Source organism: Trachemys scripta, chromosome 22 (genome assembly GCF_013100865.1).
Source record: "Trachemys scripta elegans isolate TJP31775 chromosome 22, CAS_Tse_1.0, whole genome shotgun sequence".
Taxonomy (NCBI): Eukaryota; Metazoa; Chordata; order Testudines; family Emydidae; genus Trachemys; species Trachemys scripta.
Window position 1 is genome coordinate 15,239,752 of NC_048319.1, and position 22,144 is coordinate 15,261,895.

The 22,144-nt window shown below is 47.7% G+C and overlaps 1 protein-coding gene across 2 annotated transcripts in view; it reads left to right on the forward strand.

Annotated features, from left to right (window-relative positions):
• Positions 1-22,144, forward strand: part of LOC117868902 (ceramide synthase 2-like) — a 107,131-nt gene that overhangs the window by 76,152 nt on the left and 8,835 nt on the right. For both annotated transcript variants that reach the window (XM_034755282.1, XM_034755283.1), the window contains exons 4-8: positions 3,439-3,557; positions 7,927-7,984; positions 10,763-10,813; positions 16,660-16,752; positions 21,445-21,573. In XM_034755282.1, the coding sequence (XP_034611173.1) occupies positions 3,439-3,557; positions 7,927-7,984; positions 10,763-10,813; positions 16,660-16,752; positions 21,445-21,573 (450 nt within the window). The remainder of the gene's footprint in view (positions 1-3,438; positions 3,558-7,926; positions 7,985-10,762; positions 10,814-16,659; positions 16,753-21,444; positions 21,574-22,144) is intronic.

A 22,144-nucleotide genomic window follows, 5' to 3' on the forward strand; every position in this document is an offset into this window, starting at 1 on the left:
GGAGGTGCTGAGCATCTCCCTGACTGCAGTAGGAGCTGGGAGCACCCAGCACCTCTAAAAGTGTCATCAGAAGCAGCTCCCAGTTCCACACACAGGGGCGACTGCCCTGGTGCATTAGACAGCTGGAGCTTAGGGGAGTTATGAGGAGGATGCCAGACTCTCTCCAAAACTCCAGGGGCAAGGGCACTGCTACCCCAGAAAGAAAAATGTCCTCTTCAAATGTCAACTCCTGACTCCTTGTTCGTCTGCCTTTAAACATGGCCTCTTTGTGTGTATTTCTACCTCACTTGTCAAACCCCCCATGACAAATCAGGATCTTAGACTCTGACAGTTACTGCAGCCCAGCTAGTTCAGGCTGCAGACTCCGCCTGACAGCTGCACTGCTCAGTGGTGTCGTGTGCTGCTATGAAGCCTGTGAGTTTGGAATCGGTCTTACTGGCAGGTACCACAAGCCAGTGTCCTCAGCATCATCACACACCCAATATGGAGCTGTGGGATTTCCCTGCAGGAGATGAGGAGATAGTGCCCTGGCAGGGCAATTTCTGGTGCTCTTGGCATACGTTCTACTGCTTGGCGGAGTTCTCAACAGCTGAAGTTTCTGACAGCAGTATCCAGAGTTCTAGTATCAGAGGGTAGCCGTGTTAGTCTGTGTCTACAAAAACAACAAGGAGTCTGGTGGCACCTTAAAGACTAACAGATATATTTGGGCATAAGCTTTCGTGGGTAAAAACCTCACTTCAAGCATTCTTAAAACTACAGTACCCACCTGGGGAAGTGAGGAAACAGATTGACAGAGCAAGACGGGTACCCAGAAATCACCTTCTACAGGACAGGCCCAACAAGGACAATAACAGAACACCCCCCAAGCTGAAGCAAATACTCACCAACAACTACACTTCACACCACAGAAACACCAACCCAGGAACCAATCCCTGTAGCAAACCTCGTTGCCTTCTCTGTCCCCATATCTACTCTGGCGACACCATCAGAGGACCCAACCACATCAGCCACACCATCAAGGGCTCATTCACCTGCACATCTACTAATGTTATATATGCCATCATGTGCCAGCAATGCCCCTCTGCCATGTACATTGGCCAAACCAGACAGTCCCTCCACAAAAGAATAAATGGACACAAATCGGACATCAGGAATGGTAACATACAAAAGCCAGTAAGTGAACACTTCAATCTCCCTGGTCATTCTATTACAGATTTAAAAGTCACTATCATTGAACAAAAAAACTTCAGAAACAGACTTCAAAGAGAAACAGCAGAACTAAAATTAATTTGAAAATTTAACACCATTAATCTGGGCTTGAATAGGGACTGGGAGTGGCTGGCTCATTACAGAAGCAGCTTTTCCTCTCCTGGAATTGACACCTCCTCATCTATTATTGGGAGTGGACTACATCCACCCTGATCGAATTGGCCCTGTCAACACTGGTTCTCCACTTGCGAAGTAACTCCAAGCTCTCCATGTGTCAGTATTTAATGCCTGCATCTGTAACTTTCACTCTATGCATCCGAAGAAGTGAGGTTTTTACCCACGAAAGCTTATGCCCAAATAAATCTGTTAGTCTTTAAGGTGCCACCAGAGTTCTAGTTGTTCCTGCTCTCAAGGAGAGCATTGGAAGGGAGTTGAAACCTCATGCTTTGGGGTTTAAATCAATCTATGAGGGATTAGCATGTGACCTGTGTAGAGTGCGATTATCCCACACCTGCCTGTTGTGGGGTTTCTTCTCCGTTCCTCAAGATCTGGCCACTCTCGGATGCAAGATACTGAACTAGATGAACCCAGGGTCTGATTCAATCTGGCAATTCCTATGAGAAAGCACACCACCCACATGGATGTACCCTAGCATGATCCCTACCATGCCGCTGGTGCTCAGAGGGCTGAGCGACAAGGACAAAGTCATGCAGCAACCCAGTGACAAAGTCCAGAACAGAATGCAGAACTTCTGATCCCCAGTAACCTGGCCAGCCTTCCCCTGCTAGCAATGGGAAGTGCTGAGGTTTCATTTCAGATGCAGAATGACAAAGACCCTTTGTAACAGATTGGGTCCAAAATAAACAGCCAGAGGAGAGCCTCAGAGGCATGGAGACCCTGAACAAGAAAAGAAACAGGAAAGCAAAAGGTAAACAATGGGTGAAATCCTGGCTCTCCTGAAGTCAGCAGCAAAACTCCCTTTGCCTTCAGTGTGCCTGGATTCCCCCCAGTGTAGTTAAATGGCAGGACTCAAAAGGTTATCTGACACAACAATGGAAATCCAGCCAATAGAAAGGAATCAGCTGTGGCAGATGAAATATATAGTGGAGAGTAGGAGGCTAAGAATGAATCTGAAGAGCAAATAGCTAAAGGTATAAACACAAATATGTTCATTAGGTTTATCAGAAGCAGAAAACCTGCAGGTGAATCGATGGGCTCAAGGGACCATGAGGGAGAAGGACATCGCAGAGATGCTAATGGTGGCTTTGCATGTCAGGAAGGCATTAAAGAGCTCCCTTGGGCCCCAGCAGCCCCAACCTGGTGCATCTGTGAGGCTTATGCAGCCTGGAGATGGGTGGGCCCAGCGCAGGGCTGGGTGGCACTCTGATGGGGCAGGACTGCAACACAGAGCTCCCCAGTTCCTGGAAGAAGGGGTTGCTGACCAAGAAAACAGCTTGAGAGAGCCCTGGCAGTCCAGGCCCTTTCAGAAAGGTGTCCTGATTTTTCACACTTGCTATCTGGTCAGCTTACCTTTACCCCTCTGCAAGAGGGCAGTACCCTGAACAGCACAGCCAAGGGGCCCTGCCCTGGTAGACAGGAGCAGTACCCACCCTCCGCCCACAGGCTCACTAGAGAAAGAGAGCCTACCACCTCAACTCAGTTGAGTTTGGAGGTATGCTTGTGTCAGGTTATAAAGATGAAGTGCTGCTAGGGATTGAGGGGTGCTATACAGAGGTGCTGGAACAAATTAGTCAATTAGAAAGCAATAAGGGAAAGGTATAACATGGCCCAGAGGCTGGAAATTGAAGCTAGACAAATAGAAATGAGGCATAAATTTTCAGTGGAGGGTAATTAACCACTGGGTGACCTAAGATGTGGTGGATTCTCTATTACTTGAGCCTTTAAACCAAGACTGGATGTATTTCTAAAAGATACACTTTAGCACAGACAGAGGTATGGGCTTGATGCCGAGGTTACAGGGTGAGTGAGGGTCTGTGGCTTGGGGGTTGGACTAGATCCGTGGTTTCAACTTTCTTTCATTTATGAACCCTAAAAAAATTCAAATGGAGGTGCAGACCCCTTTGGAAATCTTAGACATAGTCTGTGACTCCCCAGGGGTGTGCAGAGCACAGGTTGAAAACCACTGGACTAGATGATCACAGCAGTCCCTCTAACCTTAAAATCTGTGAAGCTACGAGTCTGAATCCAGATTCCTTGGCTGTTTTCCAGGGGGAGCTGATCAGCTTATCCAAGCAGTGTGACTTGCCCACGAGAAAGGTGGAGAGGTGGTTCCGATACCGGCGGAACCAGGACAAACCCAGCTTGACTACAAAATTTTGTGAGGCCAGGTGAGTGTTATGGCCAGAGGCCTTGGGTCACTTCAACCTTCCAGCTGGGTCTGAGCTCTGCAGTCTGTGCACAGCCTCCCAGCACCTCCATGGTCCCAGCTGGAATGTGCCCTTCCCGCTGCCCCTCTGCTTCGCCTCCCTACGCCTCCTGTGCTGCCTCCCTACCCAAAATCAGAGGCCTCGCTTTTCCCTCCACCTTCAGCTCCTGGACTGTCTCCTTGGCCCTGTCTCCTTCTACGCCTGCCCCCTTCACTCCTTCTGATCCCTACCTGCCCTTACATTCCTTACCTTTAAACTGGCTTGTTACCGGGGTTTTCAGAACCAAAGCAGGGGTAACTAGCTGTTCCACTCCAGGCAGTTTCAGGAATAAATTAGTGGGAGCACAGCAATTTCCATCTGATAAATGGTTAATACAAGCAAGCGTGCTCTTATCTAAAACGACAAGTTGTTGGATTTAAGCACACACAGACACAAGCAATAGGGCTAGGACATCCCAAATATGGTTACCCACAGTCTGAGATGGTTTTAAGTAATCACCTGCCAGGCTTCCAGGGGCCCTCTTTCCATCCAGCTGATGGAGAGTTTAGATGTCAGCTCCTTGCACGGAGAAAAGCTCCCTCAGGCTGCTCCGAGGTATTCACTTTCACCTAATCTTTTATAGCTAGCTCTAACAAAGCAACATGTCAGGTCACCTGAAACCAAAGTCGCTATCCACTCACTCTTCCATAACTTTCTGGCCCATCCTCCCATTCTGATTAGCAAGTATGCAGCTGTCTGACCTTGTCTGACGAAGGCCTAAGATTATTCCCAGCTATGTGATGTTTGGTTTTCAGCTGGCAGTGGCTGAACGTACAAAATGGCTGACTGCAGCACTGTCAAGTTCTGGGGTACATGCAGGAATGTCAAATTCCAGGGCAACAGGCTCCATCACCTCTGCTTTCAAACATGACCTCTCTTGAAAAATCTGTCGACACCCCTTCCCCGTCCTTCCAGCCACTGCCTGTCGCCCTCCCGCCACGCCTTCAGAACCCTCGAGGCTGCTTCCCCCCCTCCAAATCTCCTCTGCCCCCTTTAAACTGACTCCTGCTACTGAACCCTTACTGTGGCACTGCTCATTCCCTTCCGCAGTGATTACCCGAGACCAGGGATCGGCAACCTAGGGCACGCGTGCCAAAGACAACACATGAGCCAATTTTTAATGGCACACTGCTGCCTGCCAGGGTCCCAGCTGCTGGCCCCGCTCAGCCAGCGGCCGGGACCCTGGCAGGCAGCAGCATGCCATTAAAAATCCTGCCCGGCCCAGCCTGCTCTTCTCTGCTCACCGCTCTCTCCTGCGGGAGCAGGGGGCAGAAGCTTGGTCATACCAGCTGCTGCTGCAGGGCAGCCTCCACCGGCAGGCCAAGCTCCCCCTCCCCACCTCTTCCCCCAGCTTGCTGGGTTCCTGCCCCTCCTCCTCTCCCTCCCTGCGGCCAAACAGCTGATGGTCCGGGAGAGGGAGAGGTGGAGCCGGAACCGCAGCCGCAGCGTGCTCACTGCTTTGGAGAAGAGGCGGGGACAGGGCCTTGGGGAAGGAGAGTGGAATCAGGGCATATCCCCTCCAGCCTCCTGCCATGAGCCGCTCAGGGCAGGGGGCTGGGAGCATCCCCACGACTCCAGCCCACACCTCCAGCCCCGAACCCCCCACAGCCCCAGGCCCCTGCCCTGACCCCTGCACCCCCCCACGACCCCAGCCCTGACTCCAGCACCCCCCCACACACATACCCAGCTCCCCCACACTCCATGCCCTGACTCCTGCACCCCCCCCACATGCTCCCAGCCCTGATTCCTGCACCCTCCTCACACACACACCCATCCCCCTGCCCTGACTCCTGCACCCCCCACACATACCCAGCCCCCCCCACACTCCATTCCCTGACTCTTGCACTCCCCACATCCCCACCCCCACCCTGAGCACCAAACGGAAGCTCCTGCACCCCCCCTCACACACATTCCCACCTGCACCCCTCACACCAAATGGGAGCTGCCCAGGTAAGCGCTCCACACCCAAACCTCCTGCCCCAACCCTGAGCCCCCTCCCTCATTCTAGCTCCTGGCCAGACCCTACACCCCAACCCCCAGCCTGCTCCTTCACCCCCAGGCCTGTGCTCAGTGCACTCCCACCCTCAGCTCAGTGCAGAGAGAGAGGAAGAGAATGGGCCAGAACCAGGGAAAAGGTAGGTACGCACTCTATGTGGGCAGGGCTGGGACTCCAGACCGGCAGCGGGCTGAGCGGGGCCGACAGCTGGGACCGTGGCTGGCAGGAGCCGGCGGTTGGAACCTCAGACTGGCAGCGGGCTGAGCCGCTCAGCCCACTGCCGGTCTGGGGTCCCCCGGCCGCTGGTCCCACTCAGCCCGCTGCCAGTCTGGGGTTCTGGCTGCCAGCCCCTTGCCAGCCGGGGTCCCGGCCACAGGCCCTGCTCAGCCTGCTGCCAGCCTAGGTGAATGGAACCCCAGGCTGGCAGCGGGCTGAGCAGGCCGGCGGCGTAAGATCTGCATTTTAATTTAATTTTAAATGAAGCTTCTTAAACATTTTGAAAACCTTGTTTACTTTACATACAACAATAGTTTAGTTATATAATATATAGACTTATAGGGAGAGACCTTCTTAAAAACGTTAAAATGTATTACTGGCACGCAAAACCTTAAATTAAAGTGAATAAATGAAGACTCGGCACACCACTTCTGAAAGGTTGCCAACCCCTGCCCTAGACGGTGCTGTCCAGAGGCTAGGCCAGCTCCTCTGCTGGTGTCAGGTGGCCCCATCAGTTTACATCAGCAGATAATGTGGCCCAAAGAGCTCAGCTCCTGCATCCCTTTGGTTCAGCGTGTTTGGTGGGAGCTCAGCAATTGTAATTCCCCCAACGCCCCTCTGAAACTGCTATGTATGAATCAGCTCAATTACAGAGATGACAAAGCTGAGGCACAGGGAGGTCAAGGCAAACGCTGGGTTCCTCGGGTTTTGGGTGCCCAAGTTTTTAGACAGCAAAGATGTCTCAAGCTGGACATGCAAAAATGTAAGTCCCCAAAATCAGAGGTTCTGGGCAATAACCACTTCCACTGGCTTCAGCTGGAGGAAGGCTAGAGAGGGATTGTCACAGCGCCGGTCTTGCGTGTGATGCCTCTCACCCAGAGTCTGCATCGCTCGGTGACATTCTCTGGGGGTCAGACTAGATGATCCGAATGGTCCCTGGACATCACTGACTCCATGAAACGTTCTGTAGAAAACAATTCTGCACGGGTGCCCAGGAAGGGGGGCTGGAGGACCTAGTGGGCTGTTGCCATGTCTAACGTCTCTGATGTACTGACCAGTCTGAACATGTTCAATGTACTTGCCCAGGGGCTGAGGCACTCTATACCCTGGGGTGCCCATCTCTTGCAGGCAGGGCCTGGGAGCTGAAGCTCTTGTACATAACACAGTGGATCTCTACCACCACGCAGGAGCTGATGCAAGCAGCAATTTCCATACATAGGAGGAATAGAAAAATAAGGGATCAAAAATAAAGGAACGGGTCCAGTGAAATCCCCATAGTCTCTGCTAATCCCATTCCACTGAGCCCAACTAACGTGCCAGGAGTCACACGCTGCTGAAAGGCTGCTTTGGCCAGGGATCACAGGTGCTGAACGGGTGTAGCCCTTGCGTATGTCAGGGTCAGAGAGAGGGAAGAGCCATGGTTTGTAGCCTGTTGCTCCTGGCATAAAAATATCCCAGTTCCCCTATACTCATTCCCTCCACCAATCCCAGAGATGTGTTAAACTGGGCTAGTTACCATATAAGGGAACAGGATTCTGGGAAGTGATAAGGGATTGGAATGGAGGCATCTTGACAAACACTTAGCACCTGAATATTTGGAATGAGGGAATTAAATGTACCTGTGTCACTGCAAGAGGTGGGGTGAAATCCAAGCTCTAATGACATCAATGGGAGTTTTGCCATGGACTTCACTGGAGCCCGGATTTCTCCTTGGGACTGAGACTCAGGAGAGATGGGTTGTATTCCCAGCGTTTATTCTCTGGGTGATCATGGGCAAGGCATTTACCCGCTCTGTGCCTCAGTTTCCCCATCTGTACCGTGGAGATGATACTTTCCTATCTCCTATGAGGCTGAGCAATTACTGTTTGTAAAGTTCTTGGAGATCCTTGAATCAAAAGTGCTAGAGACGTGCAAAGTATTACTATAATATATTATCACCTGGATGAGCATTTGATACCACCATAGCCCATATGCCTTTGACAATGTCACTGTTTGAATGAATGTCTGGCTGACACTGGGCACAGAGTTGCAGCCTGACCTCTGATGGAGTTCTAATGTGCTTTGTTTTGTTTGTTTTAGCTGGAGGTTTACATTTTACTTCATTTCTTTCTTCACTGGACTTGCTGTCCTGTATGATGTGAGTATATAAGCAGTGCCCACTCGGGTCAGCTGAAATGGAAGATTTTATAATTCAAACACATGTCCACTTGGACCTGAGCTTTCACACCCTCTGCAACGCACATCAGCCACTAGATGGTAAACATGTTTGGTCTTGATTAATTTAGGTTGGAGCTCAACCTCCAGCTTGGATGTGAAAGGATCCCTAGCAGATTGTCAACCCCCCAAACCACTCATTCCCCTCTGTGATCATTTAGTGATATAGAAGGACGTGCACAGACAACCTTAACTCTAGCATCTCCTAACTTTTGAGTGCTTGACTTTGCAACCTTAATGTTCTTTTCCTGTGGTTTTTGTGGATGAAATGTCCTATGTTTTTAAAACCATATTGAGCCTCACATGGGTCAGCAGCAGGGTTGGGACTTCTAGATCCATAGCACACACCTCTGCCATGTGAGCTAATGGACAGCAGTAGTAGATTGTCATCCTCTACTTGGACTACACTAGAGGGGGATAAGACACACACTTGGCCAGTGGGAGTCAGAGATATTTGCTGACAGCAGAAGAATGGTGAGACTCAGGAATTTTCAGGTTCTAGAGGGGAGCGTCCTCTAGTGTTTACAGAGTCTTCTGCTTCCTCCCAGCCTGTGCCTGATCCTACCCAGCACCTCCATAGCTCTAGTCCATGTCCCTTTCTGATCCAACACACACACATAGACTCTTATTGCTGCTTCTCACCATCCCCTCTGCCGGTTCTCTACCCCCTGCTGTCTCTAACCCTCACCAGCTTAGGTCCTCCCTCCTCACCCTTCTCAAGCTGCTTCCTCCATCTCCTCAGCATTAGCATTAGCAGGGGCCACCGAGAGCATGAGAGAGACAGTTTCCCCATTCTCAGTTCTGGTACCAAGGCCATGAAGAGCAACTATGGAGAAAGTCCTGCTTAGCTCTCCTGCCTGGGATGGAGCATGTCTGTCACTCTGTGGGATGGCGCATTGGCACATGCTCAGTCTGGGCAGCATTAGGAGCATGCTCAGTCCAGACAGACTCTTAGGAGAATTTAGCTGCCAACGTAACTAGTCTCAACTGAGGATGTGCAACCTGAGATTTTTCACAGACTCTTTGCTTGGCCAAGTCTGGTGTGATTTTTCACAGAGACAGCAAAAGGCACCTTCCTGACACCAGGATGACCCCTCGCTGTCTAATTTCAAGACCTGCTCTAGAGCACACAAGTGCTAGAGCATCTCAATAAAATGGTTATAAGAATATTTTTAAGATATGAAAAACATCATATTTCCCCATTACCTCATTCTTGGAAATGACTGGACTTTTTTAGCAGAAGCTTTCCCAAAATATTCCGCCTGAGGAAGAAACTCGGCACGGGAAATTTCATCTGGAACAGTTAACAATTGGCAAAGTTACAAGCAACTGAAAAAAGTCTTAAAATGAAAAGTGCCAGGCAACCTTAACAATAGGTGGTGCAACCAGCTCTGTCCATAATAAAACATGACAATGTATAATGGGAACAGGCCCAATTGTCACATTCTGGGTGTAATTCAGACCAGCGATGGTTGTCTCGCCACCTGCCCCACAATGCTTTGCTCTTGTAGCTCCCACCCTGGGCCTCTCACAAATAGCTACCAGCATGCAGGTCACCCTGAGTGTCTGTGTATAGCTGCAGCCCTGGTCCAGCAGCTCTGACCCCAGCAGCCTGTCCGCAACACACCAGCCACACTCTGGCTTCCAGCAGCCTTGGTTACTACCTGCAGGGTGACCCCAACACACTCCCAGTCCCAGATTTTCCCCCAAATATGTGTTCGGCACTGTCCATCCCTCTCCTGGACAGTACAGATATTAAGATCTGTTGCCTCTTGAAGGGGTCAATATTCAACAGTTTGCTAATTTAACTGGAGTTACCAAACAGCTCAGTTTAAACACAGCACTGGATTGGTTTAGATTAAAAAATAAAACAGGTTTATTAACGAAAGATTATAGGGTTTTAGGTGAATTCAAGTATAACAAAGGGTTACAAGCAAATAAAAGTGAAAACACACATCTAAAAGTCTAAAACTTCAACTTAATCTAGCAAGGTTTGGTTCAAGGCTTTGTTCAAGATGGTCTTTCTCACCTACAGTCTTCCAACAAGATGGCGACTGATCCTTTCCTTGGTCAGGATCTCTCCCCAGGCTCAAAGATGCTGATTCCTTTGTCATCTTAGGTGAAAGGGAGAGAGAGAACTTGAGGTTCTCTGCCTCTTTCTTTTATAGTCCAGTGAACCGTTGAGGTGGATTCTTCTCAAGATTTCCCCTCAAAGCAAAGTTTATTCAAACAATAAAGAAGGTGAGATGAAGTCTGGTGGAGAAGGAGGCTCCATGCTCCTTCTTCCTACCTATGTTTGTTGAAATGCAACTTTGCTTTGTCTCCTGCCATCTCCTCCCCTGCTGCCTGGAGGAGCCTGTTTACTACTTATATGTAAATTGAGGTAAACACGCATTCCTTTGTTTAGGATAGATCCCATTTAACAACCTTTGCCTAGGCTGGGCTGTGTGGTTTTGGACATGTGCTAATAACATCATACAGGGGGATTTCGTAACTTTACATATACTGTTGCTTCATATATTTCACCATGATATTATTGATGAGCAAGTTATTAGTTTTCAAATAATACCTCACAAAGCATATTCTGTACAGAGATTAGTACAATAGAGTGTAGGATACAAATACAGGGGTGCTTAGTGTATCTCCTGTTCATTAGGCAGCTGGTATTCTCATAGTTAAATTACACTTTGTTTCTTTACAGAAGCCCTGGTTTTGGGACCATAGAAAATGCTGGGTGGGGTATCCACAGCAGGTGAGTCACTCAGGTGCAAAAATCCATATCGCAAGTCACCTCTCATCCCTGGCTCATATGCAAACATCCAGTTACACTCCTTCACTTGCGCTACTAGCATTAGAAATGGGCCTGAATGAAAACTCCAGACCCGCATGCAGCCAGAATCCAAACCCTGATCCCAAACCAATCTCCAGGTTATACCAGACCATCTTCTTGTATGGGTAACTCCAACTTCTGAGATACAGTGTGAAGGGGATACCTATCGATGACCTAGGTTTGATTCCAGAGATATCAGTCACCTCTGGACAGGCTTGTTACCTCTTCCCTCCTGTAGTGCTGTGAATTATGATTATTTTAGAGTTGGGGAGAGGGAGCCAACAGAGATGAGTGGGCAATTGGAGAAGTAGAAGGAAAATGAAGAGAGTTCTTGGTCATGGCAGCCAAAGCATAGTGGAGAATCAAGGAGGACGAGGGAGTGCTCCCAAGTATCAAGGTTTGAAGATGAGCTTGAGGATGGGGAGGGGCCCTTGGTCAGCAAGAGGACATTAAGAAGTTTTCGTGCATGTCTATAACAGAAGGTACATTCAGGTTGCTGTCTCATATCTGCTGGTGCTGAAGAATCACCTCTCAGGCAATGCGCTTCCTCACGAGGTCTAGCAGCAGCAGGGTCTCACACCTATCGAGCATAGTGGGTGGTCTCCTAAAGCTTTACACTGTCCAGGCCCAACCTTCATCAGTAAAAGCTGCAATGACGATCAGACCACTGCCTGTCACGTCTCCCGTGGACCCAGCCCAGGAGAACAGAAATGAACATTTACCAGCCAACGCACAAAATCAGCTCCCTGCTTTTTATCTGGGTACTGATGATAGTGACAAAAATGCAAGATATTTTGCTTGTCAGTCAAGCCCCCAACACACACACACCACTCTCCACAGTCGAGGGGCCAAGAGCAATGTGGGGAGGCTGTAACCAGGCATCTCCTATTGTGTGTGAGAGCTGGTGATGACAATGCCTCTCCTTATCCTGGGACACACTCTGCCTCCTCTGGAGAAGACAGCACTAGCTGGCTGAATAGCAGCACGTGCACACACACCCCACGTGCAGTAAAGGCAGCAGGCTGGCTTTCCAGCAGCTCTCAGAGAGGGCGTGTGAGGAGCGGAGCTGAGGTCCATCAGATGTGAACAAGCAAATTTTAATTTCTCAAGAATTCTTTCCATAAAAAACTAGAGCAGCTGCTTCCTCCGAGCTTGGTGAAAAATCCTGTGAGTCAGTGTAAAGCCCTGAGCTGCCATTCTAGCTCCTCTCAGGAGAGCAGCTGTCAGTCTGTAGAGTCTGCATGAGGTTGCATGCTTGGCAGCAGCAGGCAACTACTAAGGAGATTTGTGGCGCTGCTACAGCAGATGGGTCATTGTGGCCCCTGCAAACCTCCTTGATAACTGGAATTTTAGCCCATCAGAGTTGGAATTCTACCTCACCCCTTTAGCTCCTCCTGAGCATTTCTCAGGGTATGCTGGGAAGGATAAGTCTGAGCTTGGGAAGGATTTCCCATTGCAGTTCTCAGTGGGGAATTGTAAAATCCATGAGAAGGGCAGTGGGAAACTCAGTTCACTGTCATCACTGGTTTCAAACCCAGCCCTTAGCAAGGCTTGCTGCTGCTTTCTCATCTGATCAAACATTACATAAGAACGGCCATACTGGGTCAGACCAATGGTCCATCTAGCCCAATATCCTGTCTTCCAACAGTGGCTGGTGCCAGGTGCTTCAGAGGGAGAACAGAACAGGCAGTTTATCGAGTGATCCATCCCCTGTCATCCAGTCCCAGCTTCTGGGAGTCACAGGTTAGGGACACCCAGAGCATGGAGCCGCGTCGCTGACCATCTTGGCTAATAGCCATTGACGGACCTATCCTCCATGAACGTATCTAGTTCTTTTTTTAACCCAGTTAATACTTTTGGCTTTCCTAATGTCCCCTGGCAACGAGTTCCACAGGTTGTCTGTGCGTTGTATATTTCCTTATGTTTGTTTTAAACCTGCTGCCTATTAATTTCATTGGATGACTCTGGTTCCTGTGCTATGTGAAGGGGCAAACGACATTTTCCTATTCACTTTCTCCACGCCAGTCATGATTTTATAAACTTTATCATATCCCCCCTTAGTTGTTTCTTTTCCAAGCTGAACAGTCCTAGTCTTTTTACCCTCTCTTCATGTGGAAGCTGTTCCATATCCCTAATCACATCTATTGCCCTTCTCTGCACTTTTTCCAATTCTAATATATCTTTTTTTCAGATGGGGCTACCAGATCTGCACCCAGCATTCAAGATGTGGGCGTGCCATGGATTTATATAGAGGCAATATATTTTCTGTCTTATTATCTATCCCTTTCCTAATGGTTTCTAATATTGTTAGCTTTTTTTACCTGCTGCTGCACACTGAAGAGATGTTTTCAGAGAATTATCCATGGTGACACCAAGATCTCTTTCTTGAGTGGTAACAGCTAATTTAAATCCCATCATTTTGTATATATAGTTGGGATTAGATTTTCCAATGTGCATTACTTTGCATTTATCAACATTGATTTTATCTGCCATTTTGTTACCCGGTCACCCAGTTTTGTGAGATCCCTTTGTAACTCTTGTGGCAAATGGACGATGCTACTGTGGTGAGTCCCGCGCTTTTTCTTGGTGTGGTGGGTCGGGGCGCCGCCCCTTGCCCCTCTTCTCGGGCGTGGTGGGCTCTGCTAGTGCCCTGGTGGAAGAGAGAGAGGAGCGGGGAAGGGACCCAGGTCCGCTCTCCTACTCCGGGTACCAGCCCCTTCAGCTTTGCTGGCTGCTTACCCTCTCTCCCTTTGGATAGAGTTTCCCTCAGTCCTCTGTGCTGGGGGAGTCCCTCTGCTCTGCTTGGGCAGTGTTCCCCTTCCCCTTGTCCTCTGGCTAACAGCAATACTCCTCCAAACTCTAGTTAGCTCTCCTTCTCTCTCTCTCTCTGACTGAAGGGGGGAGGGGTTATTAGGTCTTGGCCGGGGCCTTAATTGGCTGCAGGTGCTCCAATTACCCAGTAGTAACCTTTCCCTAGTCCACAGAGAATAAGGCCTTGATCATTCTAGGGTTTATATACCTCCCATCTACCACGCGCCTGCTGCTCTCTGGCTCTGTTGTATCACATTCTTCACAGTCAATCTGGACTTAATTATCTCAAGTAGTTTTGTGTCATTACAAACTTTGCTATCTCGCTGTTTACCCCTTATTCCAGATAATGTATGAATATGTTGAACATCACTAGTCCAAGTACAGAACCCTGGGGGACACTACTATTTACCTCTCTCCATTGTTAAAACTGACCATTTATTTCTACCCTTTGTTTCCTGTCTTTTAACCAATTACTGATCCATGAGAGGACCTTTCCTTGTATCCCATGACTTTGCTTAAGAGCCTTTGGGGTGGCACCTTGTCAAAGGTTTTCTGAAAGTCCAGATATACTATATCCACTGGTCACCCTTGTCCACATACTTGTTGACACCCTCAGAGAATTCTAATAGATTGGTGAAGCATGATTTTCCTTTTAGAAAGCCATATTGACTTTTCCCCAACATATTGTGTTCATCTACATGTCTGATAATTCTGTTCTTTACTATAGTTTCAACCAATTTGCTTGATACCGAAGTTAGGCTTACCACCCTGTAATTTCCAGGATCACCTCTGGAGCCTTTTTTAAGTAAACAATCATAGGATAAGAGGGAAGGTTCTCTCACGGATCAGTAACTGGTTAAAGATAGGGGGAAAGGGTTGAAATAAATGGTTTTCACAATGGAGAGAGGTAAATAGTGGTGTCCCCCAGCTTCTGTACTTGGACCAGTGATGTTCAACATATTCATACATTATCTGGAAAAAGGGATAAATAGCAAGATAGCAAAGTTTGTAGATGATACAAAACTACTCGAGATAATTAAGTCCAGAGTTGACTGTGAAAAATTTGATACAACAGGGCCAGAGATAGTTAAGTCCAAAATAGACTGAAGAGTTACAAAGGGGTCTCACAAAACTGGGTGAATGGGCAACAAAATGGCAGATGAAATTCAATGTTGATAAGTGCAAAGTAATGCTCATTGGAAAATATAATCCCAAGTATACATGCAAAATGATAGGGTCTGAATTAGCTGTTACCCCCACTCAAGAAAGAGATCTTGGAGTCATTGTGAATAATTCTCTGAAAACATCCACTCAATGTGCAGTGGCAGTCAAAAAAGCAAACAGAATGTTATTATCCATTAGGAAAGGGACAGATAATAAGACAGTTAATATCATACTGCCAATATATTAATCCATGGTACTCCCATGTCTTGAATACTGCGTGCAATTCCGGTTGCCCCATCTCAAAAAGGATATATTAGAAATGGAAAAGGAACAGAGAAGGGGAAGAAAAATGATTAGGGGTATGAAACAGGAGAGATCAAAAAGACCTGGACTGTTCAACTTGGAAAAGAGACCACTAAGGTGGGGGATAAGATAGAAGTCTACAAAATTGTGACTGATGTGGAGAAAGTGAATAGGGAAGTATTATTTACCTTTTTAACATAACACAAGAACCAAGGGTCACCCAAAGAAATTAATAGGCAGCAGGTTTAAAACAAACAAAAGGAAATACTACTTCATACAACTCACAGTCAACTTGTGGAACTCATCATCAAGGGATGTTGTGACGGCCAAAACTATAAATGGGTTAAAAATGAATTCGATAAGTTCCTGCAGGGTAAGGTCCATCAATGGCTAATAGGTTAGATGGTCAGAGATGCAATCCCATTCTCCGAGTGTCCCTAAGCCTCTGACTGCCAGAAGCTGGGACTGGATGACAGGATAGATCACTTGAAAATTGCCCTGTTCTGTTCTCTTGGTACTAGAATTTGTTGGTTCAGAAATCAAACCCCTTGCTGAATGAAGAAAAGGTTAAGCGGCAACTGGATCACGGTCTGTAGGTCTCAACACAGGCAGAGAATGTCTGATACCAGGCTGTCTCTTCTAGCAGACACATGCAGGACAATATCCTGTGGGTCCACAATGAAATCAGGAAAGTTCAAAACAGAAATAAGTTGCCCATGTTTAATAGTGGGAGTAATTAACCAGTGCAACAGATCAGCAAGGGATTTGCAAATCCTCCTTCATTTAGAGTCTCCTAATCAAGACTGGGCATCTCTTGTCAAAAGATCTGCTTTAGCAGAATCTGTGTGCACATCCTCTTGCCTGTGTAATGCAGGAAGTCAGAATGGAGGTTCAGAATGGTCCCTCCTGGCCTTAAAATCTCTTAAACCTTGGGATAAAGGATGTTTGAATAAATGAAGTGAAAACATACAATCAAACTTACATTTAGGGAAAACAGAAGCAAAGGTGTATGTCCAATAATCCATGGCTATGTTAGTTGCAGTGGCTCAGAAATCATAATCATTTCTAAGCTGGTAAATTCTAGGGTAAGGAAGCCCCCTGATGTCCGCAAAAGACACAATTGCTAATTAAAATGTGTTCATTCTACAGAGCTGGGCTAGAACTTTGTCTTTTCAGCTGTGAAACCACAGGCTATTGCCTGGTGAGTGAACAGACATTTTTTGATAGCTGGTAGTAATAGATGGTTCCTTGACTGCATCATGGAACATCCTCTAGAGGGCAACATTACACTTAAAACCAGCACTTCCCACTGGAGCCAAGGGGCAATATCCCTCTATTCTACAGCATTCTTGTAAGGCCTTTCCCCTGAAATGCAAGGACCTGATCACTACCCAAAACTGTTTGTTTTGTTGGTTGTTTTTTCCCCTTGCCCCCAGCCCATGGCGCTTGTGTGTGGGATATAACACAGCCTCTCCCTCTTGGTGTTGCAGCCCTTACTGCCCTCGGTGTTCTGGTACTACATGCTGGAACTCTCCTTCTATTCCTCGCTGGTCTGCACGCTGCCCTTTGATGTGAAAAGGAAGGTGAGTGGCAGCGCCATGGTGATGGGAATGGGGGCGCAAACTGGGCCGGGGCATCTGGAAGCCTGGAAGGGGGTCAGTTTGGTGAATGTGCCATGCTGCAATCTAACAAATTCAATCTGTCAATTGAACAAGTGTTACAGCCAATGTTAGAATGGAAGCTTTCCATTTCTACTGAGTCCAGCGTGGGATCATTACCTTACTAATTGAATGCAAGTTTCTTTTCATATCAGCTTTTAGTTGGAACAGTATTTCTGAAATCAGGACACTTGGTTATTCTTAACCAATCAACAATCACCCAGTCTCACATCAGTATACCGTCAACAGTTCACCCGTCAAGTGTAGATACAACCAATGTTCTAGGTGTGTACTGAATAGAGTTTTGCAAACCATTGTCAAAGCGTAGTGTTGGGGCTTAGACCAAGGAACAGTCAAATCACCAAGATTTCTTGCTACATTTACTTATGATCAGCAGTTCTTTAGTACTGAACACATTTATCAACTTCCAGTATTTCTTCAAGGTGCAAGGATGGACTTGTCTTTAAGGCACTTTCAAGAGTGTGGTCCCTGCTATTTCAGTGGTTTAGTTTGCAAGGGCCAACTTTAGAACATCAAAAGCAGTTGCTTAAAGTTATGGTTAGGCCAATTTGCTTTGACTTATAAAGGAGGGCAGGTTATAGCATTAGTTACAATCTAAAATATGGTTAGAGATCTCACTAGAGCATGCAGACTCAGCAAGATAACTAACCTTCAGTTATTTTGTATTAAAGAATAGAAGGAAAAATACAATTTTTGAAATGAAATCTCACCATTTTTTATCCTGTTAACCCTGCAATGGGGAGAGTCTTTTCCACATGACTGCTCTGGGCATCTGTCACCTTCCTTGCGGGTTCTGCCCATACCCACCTGGTGATCTCAGTTTTATGTACCTCATTGGATGGGGCTACCCTCTGATTTCTATTGGATTCTTGCCATCTGAGTGCTCAGATTCCAGTGCTCTGAGTTTCTCTGCTGCTTCCATCAGCATTCAGTAGATGGTGTTGGCTTAGGACAGATTTCTTCAGTCCTTTTCTTATTGCAGGTTTTTTTATGTTTGATTCTTTTCAAGGATTGTATTTCAATATTAGCTCACATTATTTATTGGAATTTCCCCTTTTAGGCTGTTTCTTATAGTAATGCAAAGTTATACCCTGGTTTATATCTTTTAACACTGCTTCCTTGTGCCATACAAATCGTATTGCTTCTAGAGTGCCACAATTATTTATAATGAAAACCAACAAAACCTCTTATAATCTTCCAAACTTGATGGACATGCTTCACACATTCTTTGATTGTACATATGCATTTTGTGTTTTTTAGGGTTTGCAACAGAACAAGAGACATTACCCACATATAAAGAGATGTAGATCTGACTGCCAGGCCAAGCAAATATGCATCATTAATTTGGGATGAAAGACATATTGATGAGGCAAAACAGATTATCCATGATATATTTGATTTACAAGGCAAATAAATGTATAGTTTCATTTGGGGTGAAAACGTGTGATTTGAGTTTCTTGGGATAACCAGCAGTTTGCCCCACTTGTTGACCTTCAGTCTCACAACAAGTTACTTCTAGTTTGGTTAACTCCCAGCTTCCCAATCCAGCTCTTGACCAATTCCAAGTGTGCAATGGGCCACTTTGCATAGGAAAGCTGGATGTTACCCTTGCATGGTAACTTTTTGGAGGCTTTTAGCTAAGTTGGGAGGTAGAAAGAGGCTTTATCTATATGTAAATTATGGGAGATTTGTGCCTCTGTGGTTAACAATCTTCCCATCTAGCCATTTTAGTTTCTATTCCTGGGGGGTGGAACTCCTAACCATAGTTGAACTGTGTGTCCTTAGACAAAGGCTATGTCTACATTACAGACCTTAGAGTGGCACAACTGTAAGGTCTCCCGGGTAGCTGCTGTATGCCGACCGGAGAGATCTCTACCACCAGCATAATTAAACCACCCCAACGAGCAGTGCTAGCTCTGTCGGCAGGAGAGCGTTTCCCTCCAACGTAGCGCTGTCCACACCGGCGCTTCTGTCGGTGAAAAGTATGTCAGTCGGGGTGTTTTTTTCACGCTCCCGACCAACAAATGTTTTACAGACAAAAGTGATAGTGTAGACATAGCCAAAGTGTCTCACATGATGTTAATCATTTTCTTATTGGCTTTACTTGCTGGGTGGATCCTATTTTGTGATAACAGAAGTGGATATTTTCTAATCTTCGAGGGCCAGGAGACATTAAGTTATTAATCATTCAAGACATATCACTTGTCTCTACCTCTTGCACTTCACACTGAAGAGAATATTCTCCCTCAGACTGTGTACGCTGGCCTGGTCATCGGTTCTGCCGGGCTCACTCCTCACTGGTTAGACTGGGTTCCTCTTCACAACAGGGCTTCCCTCCCCTCTGGGAAGGTGGAGAACACATGGCCAAACTTCCAAAGGTGCCATCTTCTTTAGGGTGTCCAGCCTTCGGAGTTGTGAGCTGGGAACCCCCAAAGTTGTGAATGTTTTTGTAAATTCTGCCCTTGATCTGCCATGCCACACTGGTGCTGGAGATGGGAATAGAAACAGCTGACTGCCATGCAGGCTGTACATGTCCATGTGGCCAGGGCTTCAGGAGACATGGGGCTCTGTGTGGTTGCATAGGCTTAAGGCTGCCATATAAGGCTTCATGTGCAGAGGGGAGGGTGTGTGCATTGCAGGCATTAGGTGAGTTTCCGGTATCGGTGAGGTGAGGGTGTAGGCATGCCCATGGGCACAGAGCAGAGGTGGGAGCCAGTGTTGCTCTAGGGCAGAGGGGAGGTTTCTCTTTGCCTCCTCACTGTAGAGGCATAGGTCTGTGTTATCAGTTGGGTGCGTGTGTGCTCTCTCCAGGTGCTGTCCCAGCCCTGCACAGATAGGGGGTTCAGCAGACCTCAATAGTACTACTACTAGGGGGAGGGATAGCTCAGTGGTTTGAGCATTGGCCTGATAAACCCAGGGTTGTGAGTTCAATCCTTGAGGGGGCCACTTAGGGATCTGGGGCAAAATCAGTACTTGGTCCTGCTAGTGAAGGTAGGGGCTGGACTCAATGATCTTTCAGGGTCCTTTCCAGTTCTATGAGATAGGTATATCTCCATATATTATTTTGGGCCCCACACTACAAGAAGGTTGTAGAAAAATTGGAAAGAGTCCAGCGGAGGTCAACAAAAATGATTATGGGGGCTGGAGCACATGACTTATGAGGAGAGGCTGAGGGAACTGGGATTGTTTAGTCTGCAGAAGAGAAGAATGAGGGGGGATTTGATAGCTGCTTTCAACTACCTGAAAGGGGGTTCCAAAGAGGATGGATCTAGACTGTTCTCAGTGGTAGCAGACGACAGAACAAGGAGTAATGGTCTCAAGTTGCAGTGGGGGAGGTTTAGGTTGGATATTAGGAAAAACTTTTTCACTAGGAGGGTGGTGAAGCACTGGAATGGGTTACCTAGGGAGGTGGTGGAATCTCCTTCCTTGGAGGTTTTTAAGGTCAGGCTTGACAAAGCCCTGGCTGGGATGATTTAGTTGGGAATTGGTCCTGCTTTGAGCAGGGGGTTGGACTAGATGTCTTCCTGAGGTCCCTTCCAACCCTGATATTCTATGATTCTACCTAGAAAGACCACAGGCTCGGTTCAGTAGCGAAGGCCAGGTTTATTGTCGATGAAGCACGGTCCTAGCGCCCCATAGGAGATACAGGCTCACTAACAGATGTGTGCCCAGGACAATGGACCAGCTCAGTCAGCAGCAGGACTTTCTGCTGCCCCCTCAGCTGAACGAATGTGCCTCTCCTATGATTTCTCTTTTATACATTGATACAAACGAGTTACCTATCTAGGGTGACCGGATAGCAAGTGGGAAAAATCAGGACGGGCTGGGGGGGTAATAAGCGCCTATATAAGAAAAAACCCTAAATTTCAGGACTGTCCCTATAAAAGCAGGACATCTGGTCACCCTATACATATCACATTCCTGACGTGGTTAGTTACCAGCCCTACACCTGGGTCCTGCTGGCTCAAACAAAACATCCCCATTGATTATTCTGTCCTCCTGTCCTTGGCAAGGACAGGAGGACAGAATAATCAATCTCCCAGGAATGTGTTAACATGTCTGTCCTGTACTTAGTACTTAGGAGTGCCTGTGTCTTACCCGTGCTCGCTGTACCTCTGCCAAGTTCTGGACAGTGTGCTTGTGAGCAAGCGTCTGCCCTATGCCAGGGGCCTGACTTTGACTCCTAGCATTGCCTGGCTTTGCTGACTGTGGTTCAGGCCTCAGGTCCAGCCCCAGACCCCGTGCTCCAGGCCCTCTTGATCTACTACAGTTTGTAAGAGTTCTGTGTATGAGAGTTTGCCCGGATCAGACCGTGTTTGCCACCATTGACTTTCTTCCCATTTTTCTGGTTGTGGGTCATCCAAGAGCCATGGGTGCCTCACGCTTTCACAGCTACCAGGGAGTAGACAAAGTTCTCTTGGCGGCTCAGAGCTCTAGAATGTGGCCAGGTTAGAGAGCTGCTGTGGGAGCTGCTTCGTGCCTCATAGCAGGAAGAGATTTTATTTCTGGTCAGGAGGAGAACGTGCTCTGCCCAGGAGAGAGGGTGTCTCTTGCGTTTTAATCTCTGCTGTACATGCTCATCCCTTTTCTCATCAGGACCTTAGTCAGCAGATTGTCCACCATGCAGCTACCATCTTCCTGATCTGTTTCTCCTACTGTGCCAATTACCTCCGCATTGGGACACTGGTGATGGTGATCCATGATGCTTCAGACTGTATCCTAGAGGTGAGCACCACAGGCTATGGGAGGGCTAAATCGCTGTGCAGCCCACGAGAACCTGCACTTGGTTTTCCAATAAATCCAGGGCAAGTCCAGTGAGTCAATGCAGAAGCTTACAGCTGGAGACTTGTGCTGGAGCCTGGCTAAATCCACATGTGAAATGAGCTATTTGGTCTCAGACTTGTCTCTAGTGGACATTTCTCCATACTCCAGTTCTGCACTCTTGGCGGTCTCTGTCAGCGGGAAAAGCAGGGTTATGGCCAGTCAGCGCTGAACGGGAGGAGCTGGGTGGGCTCTGGCCTGGCACACCCCACGGTGATGCAGGCGAGTTGAAGAACGCTGGCTGCGCTAGTGGAGCTCAGGATTGGAAAAGCAGGTGCTGCAGCTCCGGAGGATGGGCCATTGGCAGAGAACTGTGGAGGCCACACGCCCCCAGCCTCGTGCCTCACCCCTGTCTGGGTTGGGAGATCAGTCTTCACAGCCTTGTCCATCCTAGACTCCCTGCTGAGGGGGCCAGCAGTGGGACTTGCGTGCTGCCCCCTGCCCCTCTCCCCATGTCTTCCCACCAGGCGGTCGC